This window comes from Canis aureus, chromosome 8 (genome assembly GCF_053574225.1).
Source record: "Canis aureus isolate CA01 chromosome 8, VMU_Caureus_v.1.0, whole genome shotgun sequence".
NCBI classification, from domain to species: Eukaryota; Metazoa; Chordata; class Mammalia; order Carnivora; family Canidae; genus Canis; species Canis aureus.
This window is the reverse complement of record NC_135618.1, coordinates 72,123,658-72,141,476: the sequence shown is the minus strand read 5'-3', so window position 1 is coordinate 72,141,476 and position 17,819 is coordinate 72,123,658. Positions and strand designations below refer to the sequence as shown.

Here is a 17,819-nt window from a genome sequence, read left to right as displayed (position 1 = left end):
ATTCTCCCACTGTGCAATGAAGGTTTTTGGTAGGAATCTGGTTTAGTTTTACAAATCCTGTGCTTCTGAGTTTTCATTCCGTACTTTTGGAAGAGGACAAAAGAAACAGGAAAGTATCTTGAAGGCCCTGCTGTGCCCAGGATAAGGCCTGTGTCTTTGCCACGCCACACCACACCCTCCTGGCCATGCTGGTTTCACCCCCTACCTGTGCCCAGCCACATCCCCTGACAGCCCCTCTGTGCCTTCACTCAGGCTGGGCCCTAGGTCAGCACTGCACGCTGTTCTGCTCATCTCCAAGGCTCTGCTCAATGCCACCTCCTCCAGGAAGCGTTCCTAAGCCTCAGGAATAACAATACACCCCCACTGGCTGAGCACTTCCTATCACAGCGGGTCCAGGGCTGAAGGACTTACAAATGTCTCACTTAAGCATCACAATGAAGCCCCTCCGCAGCCTGCCTGTCACTGCCCACCTTTATCCAAGTCCGATCACCTAAGGAGGCAGGTATGCCTTTCTCCATCATACAGATGAGCAATTAGAGGCTTGGGGGTGTGAAATTATGAGCCCAGGGTAACAAGGCTAGTAAAGAGGGTGCAGGGATTTGAACCTGGGTCTGTCTGAACACCAGCCTGTGCTTTCCTATGGCCCACGTGCTGCCCCCGACCCCCAACACAAATCAGATTTTCTGTAACCCCTCCACATGCCCAGGACACCTGCATCTGGTTCAGCCCACCTTCTTCCAGATTATGGCACCTGCTAATATCCTGCCCCCTCCAGAGACCTGAGCTCCTGCTCCGGTTCCCCGGGAGCTGGCCTGTGCCAGGCTTTTGCGATTATCTGATGGAGGGCTTGGGGACAGGCTATGACCTCCGGTGAGCCCTCGGAGGCCCCTGTGAGCCTGGACGCCTTCCCAGTCCAGCAGGACAAGTGGCATGAGTAAGCACAGAGCTGGCTGGCCACCCCGTCTGTCCCGGCCCCTCCAGGGTGCCACCCAGACTGGAGTGCCAATGCCTGGAAAGGCACTGGCAGACGCACCCTGAGGGCTGGGCCAGGCCTACTTTCCCATCTCCTCTTCCAGGCAGCCTGCCACCCTCTTCCACACCACGTGGGCCAAGAAAGCATTTCCCAGAGCTCTCTGCACACAGAGGAGCCAAAGCAAAGGCCGAGGGGAAGGCAGACAGCCAGACTGGCTGAGAGGCTTCAAGAAGTTGCTCTAACAGCAAATGGGCCACCAGCTCCCCTAGCCGGAGGGCAAGCCCTTGTTAGTGGAAGGGCCCGGAAGCTCCGTGCTCAGTGTGAAGGTTGCTGGCTGCCCCTCAGCCCCGCTGTGTTCATCCCCAAAGCCTGACATTCCACCACCCGGCCGGCGGCTCGGAATGACATCGCACCCGGATCACTGGGCCTCCCTGCAGGGAGCCAGGCTTTGGTGCCAACAGTTCCTTCACTACAGGTGGGGCATCCGGGCAAGGTCACTGATATTCCCTGTGCCTCAGTCTCCTCCTCCATCAAAGGACACAGGAAAAGGTCACAGTCAAAGCGCTGCCCCTGTGCATTGCCCCTGCCCTGCCCGAGCAGCTACTGGTTCAGGCCCCCACGAAGACCCTTCCTTCTGGGAGCACTGACTGCCTTACTGCCATTCTGCTGTCCCTCAGCAGAGGGAGGCTGGCCATTCTTCCCACTGCTGGGTCTGTGCTTCCTTTTCTGCTGCCCAACACTGACCCCGACACAGGCACAAACCCCCTTTGGGCTGGGAGCTGAGTCGAAGGAGCTCAGCAATCAGCCCCAGGGCCTGCAGATTGGGGCCCCTGCCACAGGGCAGGTGAGCAGACCACAGGCTGCCCACCATGGTCCCGGAGCAAAGCAGGTCCACAGAGGGCTGGGCATCCTGTCCCAAGGCAGGCATGGGTCAGGGGCCACGGGTGACACCAGGAAAGGTGTTTCCTGGCTCCCATGGCTGGAGAGAAGGGAGTGGTGCCAGCCCCCAGTCTCACTCCTCCTCTTTGGGGTCCCTCAGCACAGCAGCAGTGGCCCCATCTCTACGCCCCTCAGTAAGTCCTGCCCTCTTGCAGTTTGATGGCCTCTTGCCCCTTCCCTAGAAGCCCACCAAGTCAGGCCTTGACCCAGGGACTGGAAGCTCTGGGGTGCAGGGGTCAGTGTGCATTGGGGTGGGAGTGGGGGGCGGGCATTACTGTGACCATGACATTGGATTCCTGTTCCACAGGGCTCTCTATGTTCCAGATATCCCCCCATTCTCAGCACATCAGCAAAGCCTCCGCAAGGGCCTGGGGCAGCTGCAGGGTCTCCCGGGGTGGGGCTGGGGCTGGGCCGCAAGGCTTCCCATCTCTCCATACACAGGACCTGCGGTCAGCAACTCGGCATCTGCAGCCTCAGCCCTGGGGATCCTGGCCAGCCCAGAGTGCTCACGACGTAGGCACATCACCCTGCAGGGACACAGACTGTCTCTGCTCACTCAGGGTTTTTTTGGTCTTTTCTCACTTTTTGTTTTCTTGTAGTAATCTCTATGCCCAACGTGGGGCTCAAACTCACGACTCCAAATTCAAGAGTCGTGTGCTCTACCGACTGAGCCAGCCAGGCACCCCTCTCATCCGGGGTTTGGGAGGCCAGGACACAGCCCATGGAGGAGATGGAGGGGGTGGCCGCTTTGAAAGGCGGAAGCACTTACCAGCATCTTACCACTGAGCTTTATGCGGAAGCCCCTCCCTCTGTGATTAGGAACCACCTGTCTCCAACCTCATCCATGCACTCAGGTCATCCAGGCCCCTTCAGCAGGCGTGGAGGGCACTGACCTGGTCTGGCCCCTCCCTCCCTCCTGAACCCTGGCGGGGTTGGAGCACATGAGTCACACTCGCCCCCCTGCCACCCTCTGCTACCCCCTTCCTCTGCCGCAGGTTCCAGTGTGGCCTTCCTCCTCCGACCTGGGGCTGGTACCCAGAGGAGGTGGGAGACAGAGGGGCAGGGCCTGGCATCCCACAGTAAGCTGGGCTCCAGCCTCTGGCCCCCAGTGCGGCAGCCGGCCTCCCACGCCATGCGGCCCCCCCGCAGCCAGTGCCTCTTACCAGGCTTTGGGATGAGTCCTTGAAAAGGCCTGGAAGAGAAACAGAGATGGGAGTATCAGGGCGGGGGCGGGGTGGGGACCTGGGAGCTCTCCAGGAATGTCTGGGGCTACCCCACACCTGCTGCATCAGACTGGTGTTTTAATAAGCTGCCCGGGGACTCACTACTGGGGCTGACACCATGACAATGTGGCAGTGCTGCTGTGTGGGAGGGTGGCCAGGGCCTCCTGCCAGCTCCGACCAGGCTGGCTCTGTGTGACCCCAGACAAATCACCTGTCTCAGTGTCCTCCCCTCCAAAGTGGGCTGACTACCTCTCCCTGGGGCTGGGAGGGCAATGAGTGGGTGCTGCAGGTGGGCAGGAGGTGACAGGAAGGCCACCCCTGTTGTGGTGGTGGAGGTGGGGTTCCTTGCACCCTGGCTGGCCTGCAGTCACCCTTCTGCAACCTCCTCCCCCACGCCCACCTTGGAGACCCAGGATGGCACCAGTCAGGAGGGCAGAACAGGGCAGGGCAAGGTCAAAGGCAAGGCCAAGAGCCCCCCCAGCCCCCATGCTAGCCTGGCCTCCTCGCCCTTCCCCTGAGTACCTGGTGACTGTGAACTTGATCTTGTCAGCCACTGCGAGGATCCTCTCCAGGTTCTGGGAGCCAAAGGTGCAGGGCTTCCGAAACGGGATTCCTGGGGGGAGCCCCTCAATGATCACTGAGCCGGGGTTACTCTTGATCCGCTTGTAGGGGACTTGGACTGGGTATTTGATGCCCAGGGCTTCTCCTGTTGAGAACGGATAGAGGAATTGTCATCAGGAGCCAGAGCAGTGCTGCTGTGTGGGCACAGGGGCGCAAATGTGATGGGAGGGCATGCACGTGGCGGTCTAAGAGGGCTGGTGTGTAGCCCTGTAAAAAGGCACAATCAGTGGGGACCAGGAGTTAGTGAGTGGGTCGTGTAGGGGTCCAGAGTGTCCAGGGGGACTGAGGAATGGGCTGAGCACGTATGGCTTCAGCCACGGGGGAGAGGGCAGCTCAGGTTCCTCAGCCTCACAGGCTGAGAATCTGGAGGCCCACCTGGAAGATGGGACCCAAGGGCATGGCTAGCCCTTCCCTACAACGTCTGGCCCCCCAGAAGTCCCCCGACCCCAGGCTCTGCCTCACCCTGGTTCAGGACCTGCCTGGTCTGAGGGCAGATTGCGTTTGGGGTCCCTCCTGGACAGAGGGAAGGCGTTCACTGGGATCCCTCCAAGGGGCTCATTGAGAGCATCATCCCCTGCATCGCAGGATGTCCCTTTATGAAGACACAATGCAGAAATCTCTGCACGTCTCAGCTCAAAGGGCAAAAGCAGAACCTTCTCTGTGCAGTAAACTAATTTTTATCTCAGGGACACTGGGAATGGTATTTCCCTTTTTGTTCTGGCTCCCAGGAAACTCAGAGCCCGATTTGTCATCTGCATCCATCAAGTACAGAATCTCGAGGGCTTCCTATTATGCCTGTCTTGGTGCCATCATTCCAGCCCAGTTTTGTGGTTTTTTTTCATTGAGAGAATTTCCAAACCATACAGCTGGCCATTTTAAGGTTCACAATCCAAGGGTTTGGGGTATACACGTGAGGTGGTGAAATTATCACCACTAGCTAGTTCCAGGACATATTCGTCACTCCAGGAAAAAAAACCTGTAGCCATCCACAGCCATTCCCTATCTTGTCTCCCTGAGCCTACTCTGTCTTGATGGATTGTCAGCCTGTTTTAAAAATTTTTTTAAAGATTTTACTTATTTATTTGAAAGAGAGAGAGAGAGAGAGAGAGAGAGAGAGAGAGAGACTGTGTGCACGAGCAGGGGAGGGGGTAGAGGGAGAAGGAGAAGCAGATTCCCCACTGAGCAGAGAGCCTGATGACAGGCTTGATCCCAGGACCATGACCTGAGCCGAAGGCAAATGCTTCACCAACTGAGCCACCCAGCTGCCCTTTGTTTTTATAATTTATTATTATTATTTTAATTAATTTATTTATTCATGAAAGACACACACAGAGAGAGGCAGAGACACAGGCAGAGGGAGAAGCAGGCTCCATGCAGGGAGCCCGATGTGGGACTCGATTCCAGACTGGGATCACACCCTGAGCTGAAGGTAGATGCTCAACCACTGAGCCACCCAGGCATCCCTATGTGCCCCCTTTTTAATTCTTTACCCTGATTTTGCTGCTAACTAGTTTACATGCAATTGCTAGGAGATCCTTTTTTTTTTTAAGTTTTATTTATTTATTCATGAGAGACACAGAGAGAGAGCACGAGGCAGAGATATAGGCAGAGGAAGAAGCAGGCTCCATGCAGGGAGCCCGATGTGGGACTCGATCCAGGACTCCAGGATCACGACCTGAGCCAAAGGCAGACACTCAACTGCTGAGCCACCCAGGGGTCCCTAGGCAATCCTTTTTGAAATGAAAAAATAATTGGACACACAGGAAAATTTATACCCACAATCCACCGGTGCGAGGGAGCACTACGGTCTCCATGGTGCCAAATCCAGTAACACTTGCACTTCTTTCAACAAAGTCTGGCACTGATGACCATGCTGCCCTCCCTGAAGCCCTCTTCTCGATGTCCATGGCCCCATTTTCCCAGTTTCCCCCCTTTCAGGTCACTCTGCTGCCTCTGGACCTGACCTCTAAACACCAGGGCTTCTTGGCCTTTGGTCTGGATAATCTTTCTTGCTCCTCTACCCTCATGGCCTAAGGTTTACATCCAATCCAGACACTTCTGAACAGCAGACCAGATCTCCACTTGCCTATGGGTCATCTCCACTCAGCCCTCAAACTCAACACATCCAAGATGGAACCCATCATCTCCTCCTGGTTTCCCCTTGGTGAGGGCGCCGCCCCTTCTCTCTGGCTGACAGTTTGGGTGTCCACCTGTCTCCAGGCCCACGTGCTCTACCCCCCAACACCCTCCATGTCACAGTGACTGGGTGAGGAATGGACATGTGACTCAGGGGGGACCAGTGAGAAACAAGGAGAAGGCTCAGGGAATTCTAGGAAAGAAATCCTTCACTCTCTGGAGAAAGCCCGTGGAGCAGCCAGCTCTCTTTCTCCTTCCCCAAGATGTAGGTGGGATGTCTCGACCAGCTGTGGCCTTCTGCCAGCAAGTGGGAAGCCAGCCTGAGATTGATGCCAACATGGTGGAGAGACACCAAGGATACTTCTGACCTGCTGGAACCAGTGGATCCTGAAGGCTGCTGGACTTTCCATGCTATGAGCTGTGGCCGATTATACTGTCCAGTGACAGCTGCACCAATATTTCTCCCATCCCACATGTTCCTCTTAGCAACACGTCGACACTCCCTCACAGAGAACTGGGGCCTTTGTCCCCACCCCTTGAACCTGGGTGGGACTCTAATGACCTCGACCAACAGCATGTGGTGGAGGTGACGATGCATAGCTTCTGAGACTGGTTCACAATCCAGTCACTTTGGGGAAGCTATGTTGGAGGGTCCCTGTGGAGACAAGGCAGAGACGGGGAGAGATGCCCCAGGGGCCTGGCTACTCCAGCACCAGCTGCTCCCCCGGCCCAGCCGGCAAACACCGGAAGTGAAGATGCTGGCAAGGGGACTCCAGCCTTGGCCACCTTCTGCCTACAACCTCAGGCCAGACTCCAGAGGAGAGCCACCCAGAGCTGCTCCCAGACTCTGGACTTATTGATCCCATGAGAAAGAATAATAGCCATCGTGATTGTAGGCTGCTCAATCTGGGGTGATCTGGTCTGTGGCCATAGTAACTGGATTGGGAGCCTCTACGGGGCCCCTCCGCTCCAGCCTGACTCCCCTACTTCAGCTTCCTGTCCCTTCCGAGGACAAACAGCAGGGCCTTTGCACGTGCTATTACCGCAGCTGGACTGTCCTGCCTTCACACGCTGCCACATTAACTCCTTACCCACCCTTCAGTTCTCTCCTTAGAGAGGCCTCCCTGGTTCCCAGTCCAAGGTAAGTATCCAAATTATCCTCTCTCGAGCAGCTTGCTCTTTTCCTGCAAAATCATGGAATAGGTCCTCCCTGTTAGTAGATTCCATGTGTAGTTCCTGAATATCTGTCTTACCTCATTGGTTTACAGGGCCCAAGAGGGCAGGGGCTCTGTTTCCTCCACTGCTCTACCCCCAGAGTCTGGCACGTAGTAGGTGCTCAAGCAATGTCCGTGAACGAACGAATGGTTTTCCCAGAAATGACCACGGCTCTAGGTGGGAAGCTCCTGCCTCTCTTCCCAGGGCGCCGGGCTGCTCCCGCCTGGGTGCCCCGGGGCTCACCGTATTTCTTATTGAACAGATCCTGGACTTGCTCCCTCAGCGTGTTGGCGATGTCGATGCGCGAGAGTCTAGTATCATAATTTTCTGCGAAGTGAAAAACAATTATGGATTTGGGCCGTTAAATTAAAGGGCACTTGGGGACTTTTAAGGAATATGATTTTCTAATTATGGGGAACTCCTTCTCTGGCAATTATCAGATCCTCCAAGTGGGCCCCTCAGAGTCCTTCAGAAGGAACATCTAGACAGAGATGTGTTTTTCCGGAAGGACGCACGCGGTTGTGACAACAGCCATGAGTGGGAAATTAAGTTAATTGTTGACATTTGAAAACCACCAAACCAGTAAATAAGCCTGAAAGGTAAGAGGCCCCATGAGAGGCAGCAGGTTCTGGCGCCCTGGTGGGCTAGGGGCAGGGCCTTTGGGGGGGGCGGTGGGAAGGACCACTCTGGGTCGCTCCCCTTTGCTGGGGGCATCAGCTAAGGACTCCATGGGCCAGCCTATGCTATGGGGGCCCCAGATGGGCCGCGGACCTCAAGAGGTTGTAGCCTGGCACTGCCTGGGGAGAGAATGGGGAGGGAGGAAGGGAGTGGACCTCTGGGTGACTGGGTGGTGGGGGTGTGGTGAGGACCCCCTCTGCTGTGAGGCTGGGTATGAGGAGCTGTGAGTGGGCTGAGAGCCATCAGGGTCCCTCGTCACAGCTGGTGGTTCTGCTGCCCGGGGGGCAGGGAGACAGGGCAGGGAGCAGCTGCCCCTCCAGGATCTGGGTCCTACCTCTGGACGCCCCACTCCCTGGGCTGGCCCTTCCTGTCACTGGTCTCGCTGGTCTGTCCCCTCAGAGCCACAGGGATCAGCCAGGGGCCACGTGGGGAACACCCGGCCTCGGGGACACATGGCCACACCCCTGAGCGGTCCTCACATGCACACGGACTCCCTGCTTCTGTTTCTCCTGCCTGCCACCCCGCCTGCATTGGTGCAAGCTTCTCCTACCTTCCATCCATCTTCCTCCCTGCTCACTGCCTCTCAGTCCTTCTTGATTCTCCTCCACAGACCCCCTGGCCCTTGGGGACTTGGCCTCCTTGGGCTTCCGCATTTAGACGACAGCTAACTGCCTGGTAGGGAGTGGGTCAGATGGACAGCAGGCCGGCCCCTGCCCTGCGCCCTGCCATCCCCTCTACACCCTGATGGAGACTTCTCTTCCTGCCCCACCTGCCAGCCAGCCTCACCCAGTCCCCCAGGCCCTGACGTGGGGAGGTCAGCCCCTCCCACCCACAGCCTGGCCCTCCAAACCCAAGCCAGGTCAGATCATGGCACTGGGACAGCTGACTCCATCCTGAGCTGCAACCTTACCTTGAAAACCCTGTCTCTTCAGGCTCTCGTCCACAAGGGGGTCCCCGGAATCCCTCTCTGGGGGCGGGGAGGGGGGGAGAGAAGCCAGGGTGAGCAGTCAGCTCCTGGGACCCAGGCACAGAGGTGGTATCTTTGGGGGGGAACCCGACAGGGAGGGTGGTGGGGGCACCAGGGGAGGCGGGACCAGGAGAGAGGAAGGATGAGGGATGGTGGCACAGACCGGGGACCCCCCACCCATCTGGCCGGTGCCTCAGCCCATGACCTTGCGCGGGGTACCTTGGCTGTCCGTGATGGGCTCTTTGACTCCCTCGGTGAGCAGCTCAGGCCTGGAAAACACAGCAGGGCAATCACTGAGGCCCCTCCGGGTCTCCCTCTGCAGCCTCATTCCACACCCCTGAGTCTACACAGCTATGCAACAGGCCCTCCCAGCTCTGGACAGCCCAGCTCTGGGGTTCCTGTCCCTTCACCCACACCAGCATCCCCCCAGCCTGGCACCTGTCCTGCCGACCCACACCTGACATCGGGGGGCTGTGCTGGGCTCTGCGGATCTGGCCCAGAGGGAGGCCGGCTCGACCCACACCAAGCAGAGCTGACACCGCCCCTTGGCTCTGGGATGCTTCCCACAGGGCCGGCTGGAAGTGCAGAGGCAGCCGGGCTTACCCCATGGCAAGATCTTGAAGGGCAGGGAAGGTCCCCATGGGGTTTCTGGAGGGTTCACTTGGAGTTGGGGCCTCGGGGACCAACTCCCTGCTTTGCATTCATGTCTGTAACTCTAGACCCCACAAAGGCCTTCCTGGATGTCCTGGAGGCCTCTCGACCTGCTTGAGGCGGGTACTGTTTCCATCATTTACAGGATGAGGAGCCAGGCACAAAGAAGGTGAGTGAGGTGCCCTGGCCCCCTCACCCGGGCGTCTCTCCAGCCAAGAGACCTTTCATCTGATGTGTCGGCACAGAGCACTTTAGCCTGGGAGCCCTGCTCTGCTCCTGACTCTCACAGGTGACAGTGGAGACGCCATTCTACTTCCTGGCCTCAGTTTCCTCATAAGGAGAAGGGGGAGAGGTAGTGGCGGAGGGGTTCTACATGCAAACTTCTCTAGCTCCTGAGGCTGTACTCCAGGGCAGGGCTGTGTCTCCTTCCCTCCCCACTCAGCCCTGTGAGCCCAGCTCTGGGCAGATACCCAGGTGCCTAGTGCCAGAAGAGGCACCAAATCCTCATCCATTGGCTGCCTGATTGGGGGGGGTGCCCTGTGAATCTGGCCTTTGGCCTCCCTTCTAGGCAGGGTCTCTGTGCCACTGCCTGGCCACCACTGTGACAGAGAGCTCATTACCTCTCCTGGCAGCCTCACCCACAGACCCATCCTCACACTGAACCCCGGTCGGCATGAACCCCCTGCCCCATGACACCCTTCGGGAGATTTGAAGGAATGGTGTCCCCATTCCACAGTCCCCTGGCCAGCCTGATCTCCTCAATGCCCTCGGCCTGCCACTGACTCCAGACCATGCCTCCCTCTCTTAGAGCGGATAGGCCTGCGTTGAAAACAGAGCATTTACTTACTTACTTTATTTATTTATTTTAAAGTTTCTATTTATTTATTCATGAGAGACACACAGAGAGAGGCAGAGACACAGGCAGAGGGAGAAGCAGGTTCCCTGTGGGGAGCCCGATGTAGAACTCAATCCCAGGACGCCGGGATCACGCCCTGAGCCAAAGGCAGACGCTCAACCACTGAGCCACCCAGGTGCCCGAAAACAGGGCATTTAGAATCAGTGCTATATAACAGAGTTTGTTTCCTGTCTCTGGCTTCTGGGAGGTAACCTCTCATCTTTGGTATTTCTCCAGTGACAGGAGTGTCTGAGTTATTATTCCTGGCAGGGACACTGGGATCACACCTAAGTTTATGCTAACGAGATGACTCAGGATTCTGGAAGATGCACCCTGTGATCAGAGGGCCGGGGCTTTGAGCCACCTGATATCCGCCCACCCTCCTGATTTCTAGAGGCAATCAAGCATGCCAACATAATGAATCCCAATAAAAATCATGGACACTGAAGCTCGGTGCTGAAGGGCGACATGCCCTGATACTGTGGGGACCTTGACTTCTGTGTCCCTTCATTTGGCCTGTCTTGATTATTATCCTTGACACAAAAAGTAATTGTAATATAGCACTTCCTGAGTTCTATGAGTGGTTCCAGCTAGTTATTGAACCCTGGGGAGTCATGGAGGGGGGGCCTCAGATTCTGAGCCAGTTGCTCAGAAGTGTAGGTGGTCTAGGGACCCCTGAACTTGCAGCTGGGGTCTGTGGCCTGAACCTCTGGGGTCTGCAAATGCCGGGTGGTCATGGTCAGAATGCATAACATCCACCAGAACGTTCCACCACTACTTCCCTGGGCATGTTCAAGGGTCAACTCTGTATTTTTTATGGGACGAACTGTGCCCCCCCTGAATTTCATATGCTGAAGCCCTGACCCTGCAGTACCTTGGAATGTGACTATATCTGAAGACGGTGTCTTTAAAGAGATGGTTAAATTTAAATGAGGACATGGTGGGGAGTGTGCCCTTATCCCCTGACTGGTGCTCTTATAAGCAGAAGAGAATAGATCACATGGAAAGAGACCCCAGGGATGTGAGCACACAGAGAAAAGGCCCCCTGAAAACACAGTGAGCAGGTGGTGACTTGCACATGAAGGAGAGAGGTCTCTGGTGAAACTGAACCTGCCAACACATTGATCTTGGACTTCCAGCCTCTAGAACAGTGAGAAATAAATCTCTGTGGTTTCAGTGCTCTCCCCCGCCCTGTCTGTGATCCTTTGTTACAGCAGCCTCAGCAGACCAATACGCACCAGTATCTGTATCCATACATATATAGAAAATAAATGCATATACTTAATTGAGATGGAACTTACATGCCATAAAATTCACCTCTGAAGCATAACCCGGGGTTCTTGGGAGGTTCACAAAGTTGTTTATACAGATGTATGTCTACCTGATTCCAGAACATTTACATCACCCGCCAAAGGCACCCTTCTCTAAAGTAAAATAAATGACAAGTGGCTCCTTTACACTTAATATTCCCAGCAGTATTTTCTGATTTTTAAAATGAGAAATCACAAAATAAATACACTAAGTGCTCAATCTCTCAGAATCACCCTCAAATGTCACACCTAGCACAGCTCAGCGCTCTCTCAAAATCATAGACTTTGCTTGACTTTCAGGAAACTCGAATCAGTTAAACTTAACTTTTAAAACTGATTAAAAATAAATAAATAAAACTGATAGATTTTGAGGGCACCTGGTTGGCTCAGCTGGTTAAGTGTCTGCCTTCAGCTTGGGGTCATGATCCTGGGGTCTTGGGATTGAGCCCCACATCTGGCTTCCTGCTCAGGACAGGGCAGAATCGACCTCTCCCTCTCAGTTCTGTCCCTCTCCCTCCTCCTGTGCTCTCTCTCTCTCAAATAAGTAAATAAAATCTTTTTTTTTTTTTTAAGATGTATTTATTTATTCATGACAGACAGAGAGAGAGGCAGAGACACAGGCAGAGGGAGAAGCAGGCTCCATGCAAGGAGCCTGACGTGGGACTCGATCCTGGGTCTCCAGGATTACGCCCTGGGCTGAAGGCGGCACTAAACCGCTGAGCCACCAGGGCTGCCCAAGTAAATAAAATCTTAAAAAAACTGATTTATTTTTAAAGACATGGAAATCCTCATCCAGGCAAAGCACATGAGCAAACCTCAAAAGCTAACTCAAAAGGTGGCACATTGTCACTGCATTTGTAGGACATTCTGGAAAAGGCAAAACAATGATGGAAGATTGATGGGCGGTCGCCAGGGGCTGGGGTGGCCCACAAAGGGACACAAGGGAACGTTTTGGGGTGATGGGACTGTGCCATATGTTTTATTTTCCTAAGATTATTTATTTATTTATTCATGAGAGACACAGAGAGAGAGGCAGAGGCACAGGCAGAGGGAGAAGCAGGCTCCATGCTGGGAGCCTGATGTGGGACTTGATCCCAGGACCTGGGATCATGATCTGAGCCAAAGGCAGACGCTCAAACACTGAGCACTTAGGTGCCCCGATCATCTTGATTGTGGTGGTGGTTATATGACGTATGAACTTGTCAAAGTTCAAAGGACTATACACTTAAAACTGGTGAATTTTACCAAATATAATTAAACTCCAATAAACTTGACGTTACGAAAAAAAAACAGACCTATCTCCATTGAGTATTTACAGTGTGCCAGGCCCTCTGCTGAGCCTTGACCTCCACTGCCACTCCAGGAAGTGGCATGGTGCTTCCCGTTTAACACCCTGGAGCCACCTACCCAAGGTCACGGGGAGGAGCGGGACCCTGGGCTCACACCCGGAGAGGGCCTCTCGGTCTGCAGAGAGCCACCCAACTAGTCTGCCTCCCTTTCTAAGTGTAAAGCAGCATGATAAAATGCTCGTGAGACCGCAGAGGGGAGCTGTGTCCGCACTGAACAATGAGAAAGGTCAGCTCATGAGGACGTGCTGTGAACTTGGCTCCTACCTCTGAGCTGCCCAAGTGCTTCTGGTTCTCAGTCTGGAGGTCGGATGTGGCAGGCGCCCCCAGGGGTCACGTCCCTTCTGGATGTGTTCAGAACATTCAGGCCCCAAGGTCCTGTCCCCACCCCGACCTCTCCCCTGAGCAGGGAGGTGAGTCCCATTATCCACCTGCCGTCCCCCCTGCAGGAAGACCCCACACACTGCAGACAAACCCGTATCAGACCCGACTCCAGACTGCAGCCTCTGCCTGCACCCCCTCCATCGCAGAGGATGGCATCACCGCCACCCCAGGTGATCAGACCCGGAGCCATTCAGATTCCTTTTTTTCTCACATTCCACATCCAACATGTCAGCAAATTCTGACAGCTCATCTTCAGAATACCGCCTGAATGGGACTTCTCACCAAGCTACCACCTTGCCCGGGGGCCAGAGGAAAGCTTCCTCACTGGTCCCTGCTTCTGCCCCTGCCTGCCCACAGCCCCCAGATCCTCTTCTACCTCACAGCTGGAGAAAAAAAATAATAAAGACCAGATTGCATCATATTCTCAGAATCTTCCTTGGATCTTCCAGTGAGTTGTCATTAAATATAAGATAAAATCCCAACTCTTTAAGCTAGACCAAGACCCTGTATAATCTGGCCCCTGCTCCCTCCTAGGCTTTACTACTCTTCCCTTGCTCACTGTGCATGGCCACGCCATGCTGGTGCTTCACTGGTCTTCAGACACGCAAGCATGCCCATGCCTCAGTGCCTTTGCACCTGCCATTCCCTCTGCCTGAATGGTCTCTCACCAGGTATCAGCATGCCATGCTTCCTGATAGGCTCCTCCTGCCCCTCTCTGCCCCCAGACCATGGGTTATAGCATTTATCTCTACCTGACATCATACGGTAGTTTTAGTCAATGAGACTGGCCAACTCGAGGGCAGATCTCGGCATGTGCTGCTTCTCACAGCCTAGTGCACAGCTGGCACTCAAGATGTATTTGTGGAAGGCAAAAATCACATGTCCATTATTTGTATCTCTTGGAGAACCCCATTCCTTGTTCCTCCTGGCGCAAATGAAGCCCTGTTGGGGGCCTGCCCCCAACAATGCATCACCTGCCAAGAAGGTATGCCATGAATCTCTCAATTTGGGGGCCTCAAATCCCCCAGGGGGAAGAACCCTTAGGACTCTCCTCTTTCCTGCCACTTTCAACCAAACCAAGCCTAAATTCACATGACACCACAGTAACACACAGTACCAACAAACAAGTCACCCCAGAGCCCCCTCTCACTCCCTGCCCTAAATCGATAATTGCCTCCACCTCCACAGGGGCTTTATGTCTGAGCTGGGCACACAGGCTGGATATGTGGAGCTCTACTGGGCCCTCGAAGACAAAAACCCTGGGGTAATGGGCATTGCCCTCAGCAATACCTCTGGCCCAGGATACCAACACATGCCCAGAGAATCCTCAGAACAGTCCAGGATCTCAAGCCAGCGGACAGATTTCCATTCCACATGTAGGTAAACAGTAGGGTTGCTTCGGGTCCAGCAGGCCTGGGCAAAAACCTCATGCCTGCCCAACTGTGGCCAAACCCCCCCTCCCCCTGCCAGTTTCAAAACAATAAAAAAGCCTGCCCCAATCTAAAGATGAAGATGGCAATCTGGTGCTACCCCGAGATGCCAGGCAGGCCTGGAGGGGCCCCCTGTGGCTGCAGCCAGGCCTTACCTCTTTTTTTTTTAATTTTTAAATTTTTTTATTTATTTATGAGGGAGAAGCAGGCTCCATGCACCAGGAGCCCAACGTGGGATTCGATCCCGGGTCTCCAGAATCACGCCCTGGGCCAAAGGCAGGCGCTAAACCGCTGCGCCACCCAGGGATACCAGGCCTTACCTCTTGATGACAAACTGGATACTGTTGCTGGCTTCCAGGATCTTCCGGAGCTTGGCGATCCCGAAGCAGTTGGGCCTGCGGAGGGAGATGCCTTCGGGCAGCCCCACCACAAACAGCTCCTCTGGGTACATCAGAAACTTGGAGTACGGCACCTTGACGGGCTCCGAGATGCCAATGGCCTTGGCTGCAGAGACACAGCTACTGTAGGGGGGCCACCAGGGCTCCGAGGCCACGAGCCACGGCTCCAGCCTCCCACATCTGGGTGGGGGTGCAGGTGCCAGGGCTCTCTTGAGAGTCAATGCTTAGTTGACCTCATCCCAACCCTTCTGAGAGCTGGGTCCTGTTGCCCCAGTCTGCAGGTAAGGGACCAGGACTCAGAGTGGATGTGACGCAGGTAGCAGAGCCCCAGAGCTGAGGAATGCGAACCTGAGTCAGGGGGACCCCTAAACCCCCACACTCAGGCACTGCATGAGAAACCACCAATGGCTGGTGAGGCCTGGCATCGGCTCTGCCCAAGCCCACTTGTCCCTGTGATGCCAGAAAGGATTCCAGAGAGCCCCCTGCTACCATACATGACACCAAAACCCTGGGTGGCCCAACACCATACCTTGGGAATGGGACAGGTCTGAGGCCCAGGCCGGGCACCGCCACTCACACTTTCCCCAGGCCTGAGGTCTCCCTGTCCGTCAAATGGGTATGAGGACACAGGGATTTTGTTGGACTTTGGGAAAGGTTGCGTGAAGCCCCTAGCCAGCGCCTGGCAAACCATTGGGGGTCCTAATAAAAGAAAAGCCTCCCCTGCCCTGCCCCCCAGCCTCCTTCCTGGACTCTCGAGTAGGGAAGTTCTTGCTCTGTGTGAGTCCTCTCGAGGACCCTGAATGAAGGTGTCCCTGAGGACAGAGGTCAGTTACAGCAGTGGACAGAATGGGCTCTCCGACCTGCGGCCAATTGTGATGGAGAAGGCCGGGGCCACATTTTGGTGGTGGTGGTGGGGGTGTTCTGGGCAGTGTCTCATCTCCCTGGGTGTCCCCATCCCCTTCCCAATGGGCCCCAGCCCCTCCATCTCCTCCCTGCCTTGTCCCAGAGCAGGGCGCAGTGGGATCCAAAGTCCCTCTGAAAACAGGGCAGCGGGAGGGAGTGCCACCTGCCCTGGGGCCCTGGCTGGCTCCTTGCTCACCATATCGTGTGTTGAAGAGCAGCTCCACCTGCTTCCGCAGGGGCCGGATCACGTCACCGTGGCTGTCTGGAAGGCAAAAGGCAGCCTATTGGGCCTCCCCAGGGGCAGCAGCACCCCACTTCTCAGCTCATGTCCCAGCTCTGCCGGCACCAAGAATGACCCTGCATTGGGACCTTGGAATGGGGGAAGGCCGGGGTGGTGGAGGCAGGTAAACTGTTTCCTCAGGAATGACTCCCCAAACAGGTCTGCAATTCTTGAATTCAAACATCTGCTTGTAAAGTCAGGTCTAAAGTGTCACTGGGCCTGAATGAAGGTTTGGAAGATTTTGCAGCCTAAGAATGACCACAGCCCTTTCTAAGCGTTTGTCACTCTAGACCAGCCAAGGAAGTGACTCAGCTATTGGGGGCTGGTAAGCCTGCAAATTGAGTACACCACCACCAGGTGGCAGTGACTTTTCTACTCCCACCCCAGGGCAGGCTGAGTTTAGGGAAATGACCCTTCTCTCCTCTCACACCCACTCGATTCCATTTCTGGGGCAGATACTCCCAAGAGGAAACAGAGCCATCCCCACTTTGATCTCTCCCTGCACTACTCTCACTTAGCAGGAAGGGAATGAGTGGTGTTCCTGAGAATGGGCAGATCTCTTGGACACAAAGCCAATTTTGTGCTTCTCAGCCTCAATAGCACTCTCTCAGACTCCAGACTTCAAACCTTTGTGAAAGAAGCAGGGTGTGTATAAAAATAAAGACAGAGAATGCTCTGCATTTCCCTTGCCAGAAACAGCTGCTTGTACTGACCAGGTACCTCCTAGTTCTGGAAGACAGGTCTATAAACCTCCGCCCACCTTAGGCTGCCCGCAGGACTCTCACGTCCAAACAGGGTGTTGGGGGGATTTGGGATGGAGAGAACCAGAGACAACAGGGAGGGGAAGCATGCAGGAGGGGAGGAGAGATGGGGTGATGGGGTGAAATGTGAGAGGTGGACAGTGCCTCACCCTCCATGGGCCTCTCCTCAGGCCGCGGGTCCTCGCTGGGGCCTTTCTCTGAAAGAGAACAGAGGGTGCCAGGAAGCCACGGGCATCACCTCCTGGGCTGAATGCTGCAAAGGTCAGGCCAGACAAGTGGGGTGTGGCATAGCAACCCCCCAGAAGGGATCAGGGACCTCGATCCTGTACAGGCACCCCACCCTTGTCTTCACACAAGGAGGGCAAGTTCAGAGCCAGGTGCCTCACACATTTGGCATGTACCCCTCTGGAGACCAGACCCCAGTTGGTCCTTTCCATGTTCTAGGTTCTGCCCTAGGTGCTAGGCTACTCAGGGACAAGACAAAGCCTTGTCCTGCTGTAACACCAGATCGAACACCTAATGCCCATCAGCAGCGATGCCGTGAAGACCGTTGGCTAAGGAGATGGCACCGACCCTCACCTAAGCTCAGAGCAACAGATCCAGCCTCGTCCCCAGGCAGCCAGGCCATGGTGCGTGAACAGGGGAGTGTTGGAGCTGTATGGGGGTGGGGGCCCCTGGTGGCCTGGGAGGGGGCTGAGGGAGGCTTTCT

At 55.4% G+C, this 17,819-nt stretch overlaps 1 protein-coding gene across 5 annotated transcripts in view; it reads right to left on the bottom strand.

Annotated features, from left to right (window-relative positions):
• The window catches only part of GTF2IRD1 (GTF2I repeat domain containing 1), a 111,815-nt gene that overhangs the window by 28,076 nt on the left and 65,920 nt on the right, over positions 1-17,819 (bottom strand). For 4 of the 5 annotated variants that reach the window (XM_077908262.1, XM_077908260.1, XM_077908264.1 and 1 more), the window contains exons 15-22: positions 17,260-17,307; positions 16,266-16,331; positions 15,089-15,272; positions 8,972-9,021; positions 8,696-8,752; positions 7,351-7,434; positions 3,658-3,841; positions 3,076-3,104 (exon numbers count right to left, since the gene is read on the bottom strand). In XM_077908262.1, the coding sequence (XP_077764388.1) occupies positions 3,076-3,104; positions 3,658-3,841; positions 7,351-7,434; positions 8,696-8,752; positions 8,972-9,021; positions 15,089-15,272; positions 16,266-16,331; positions 17,260-17,307 (702 nt within the window). The remainder of the gene's footprint in view (positions 1-3,075; positions 3,105-3,657; positions 3,842-7,350; positions 7,435-8,695; positions 8,753-8,971; positions 9,022-15,088; positions 15,273-16,265; positions 16,332-17,259; positions 17,308-17,819) is intronic. The other variant, XM_077908263.1, reaches the window with a different exon arrangement.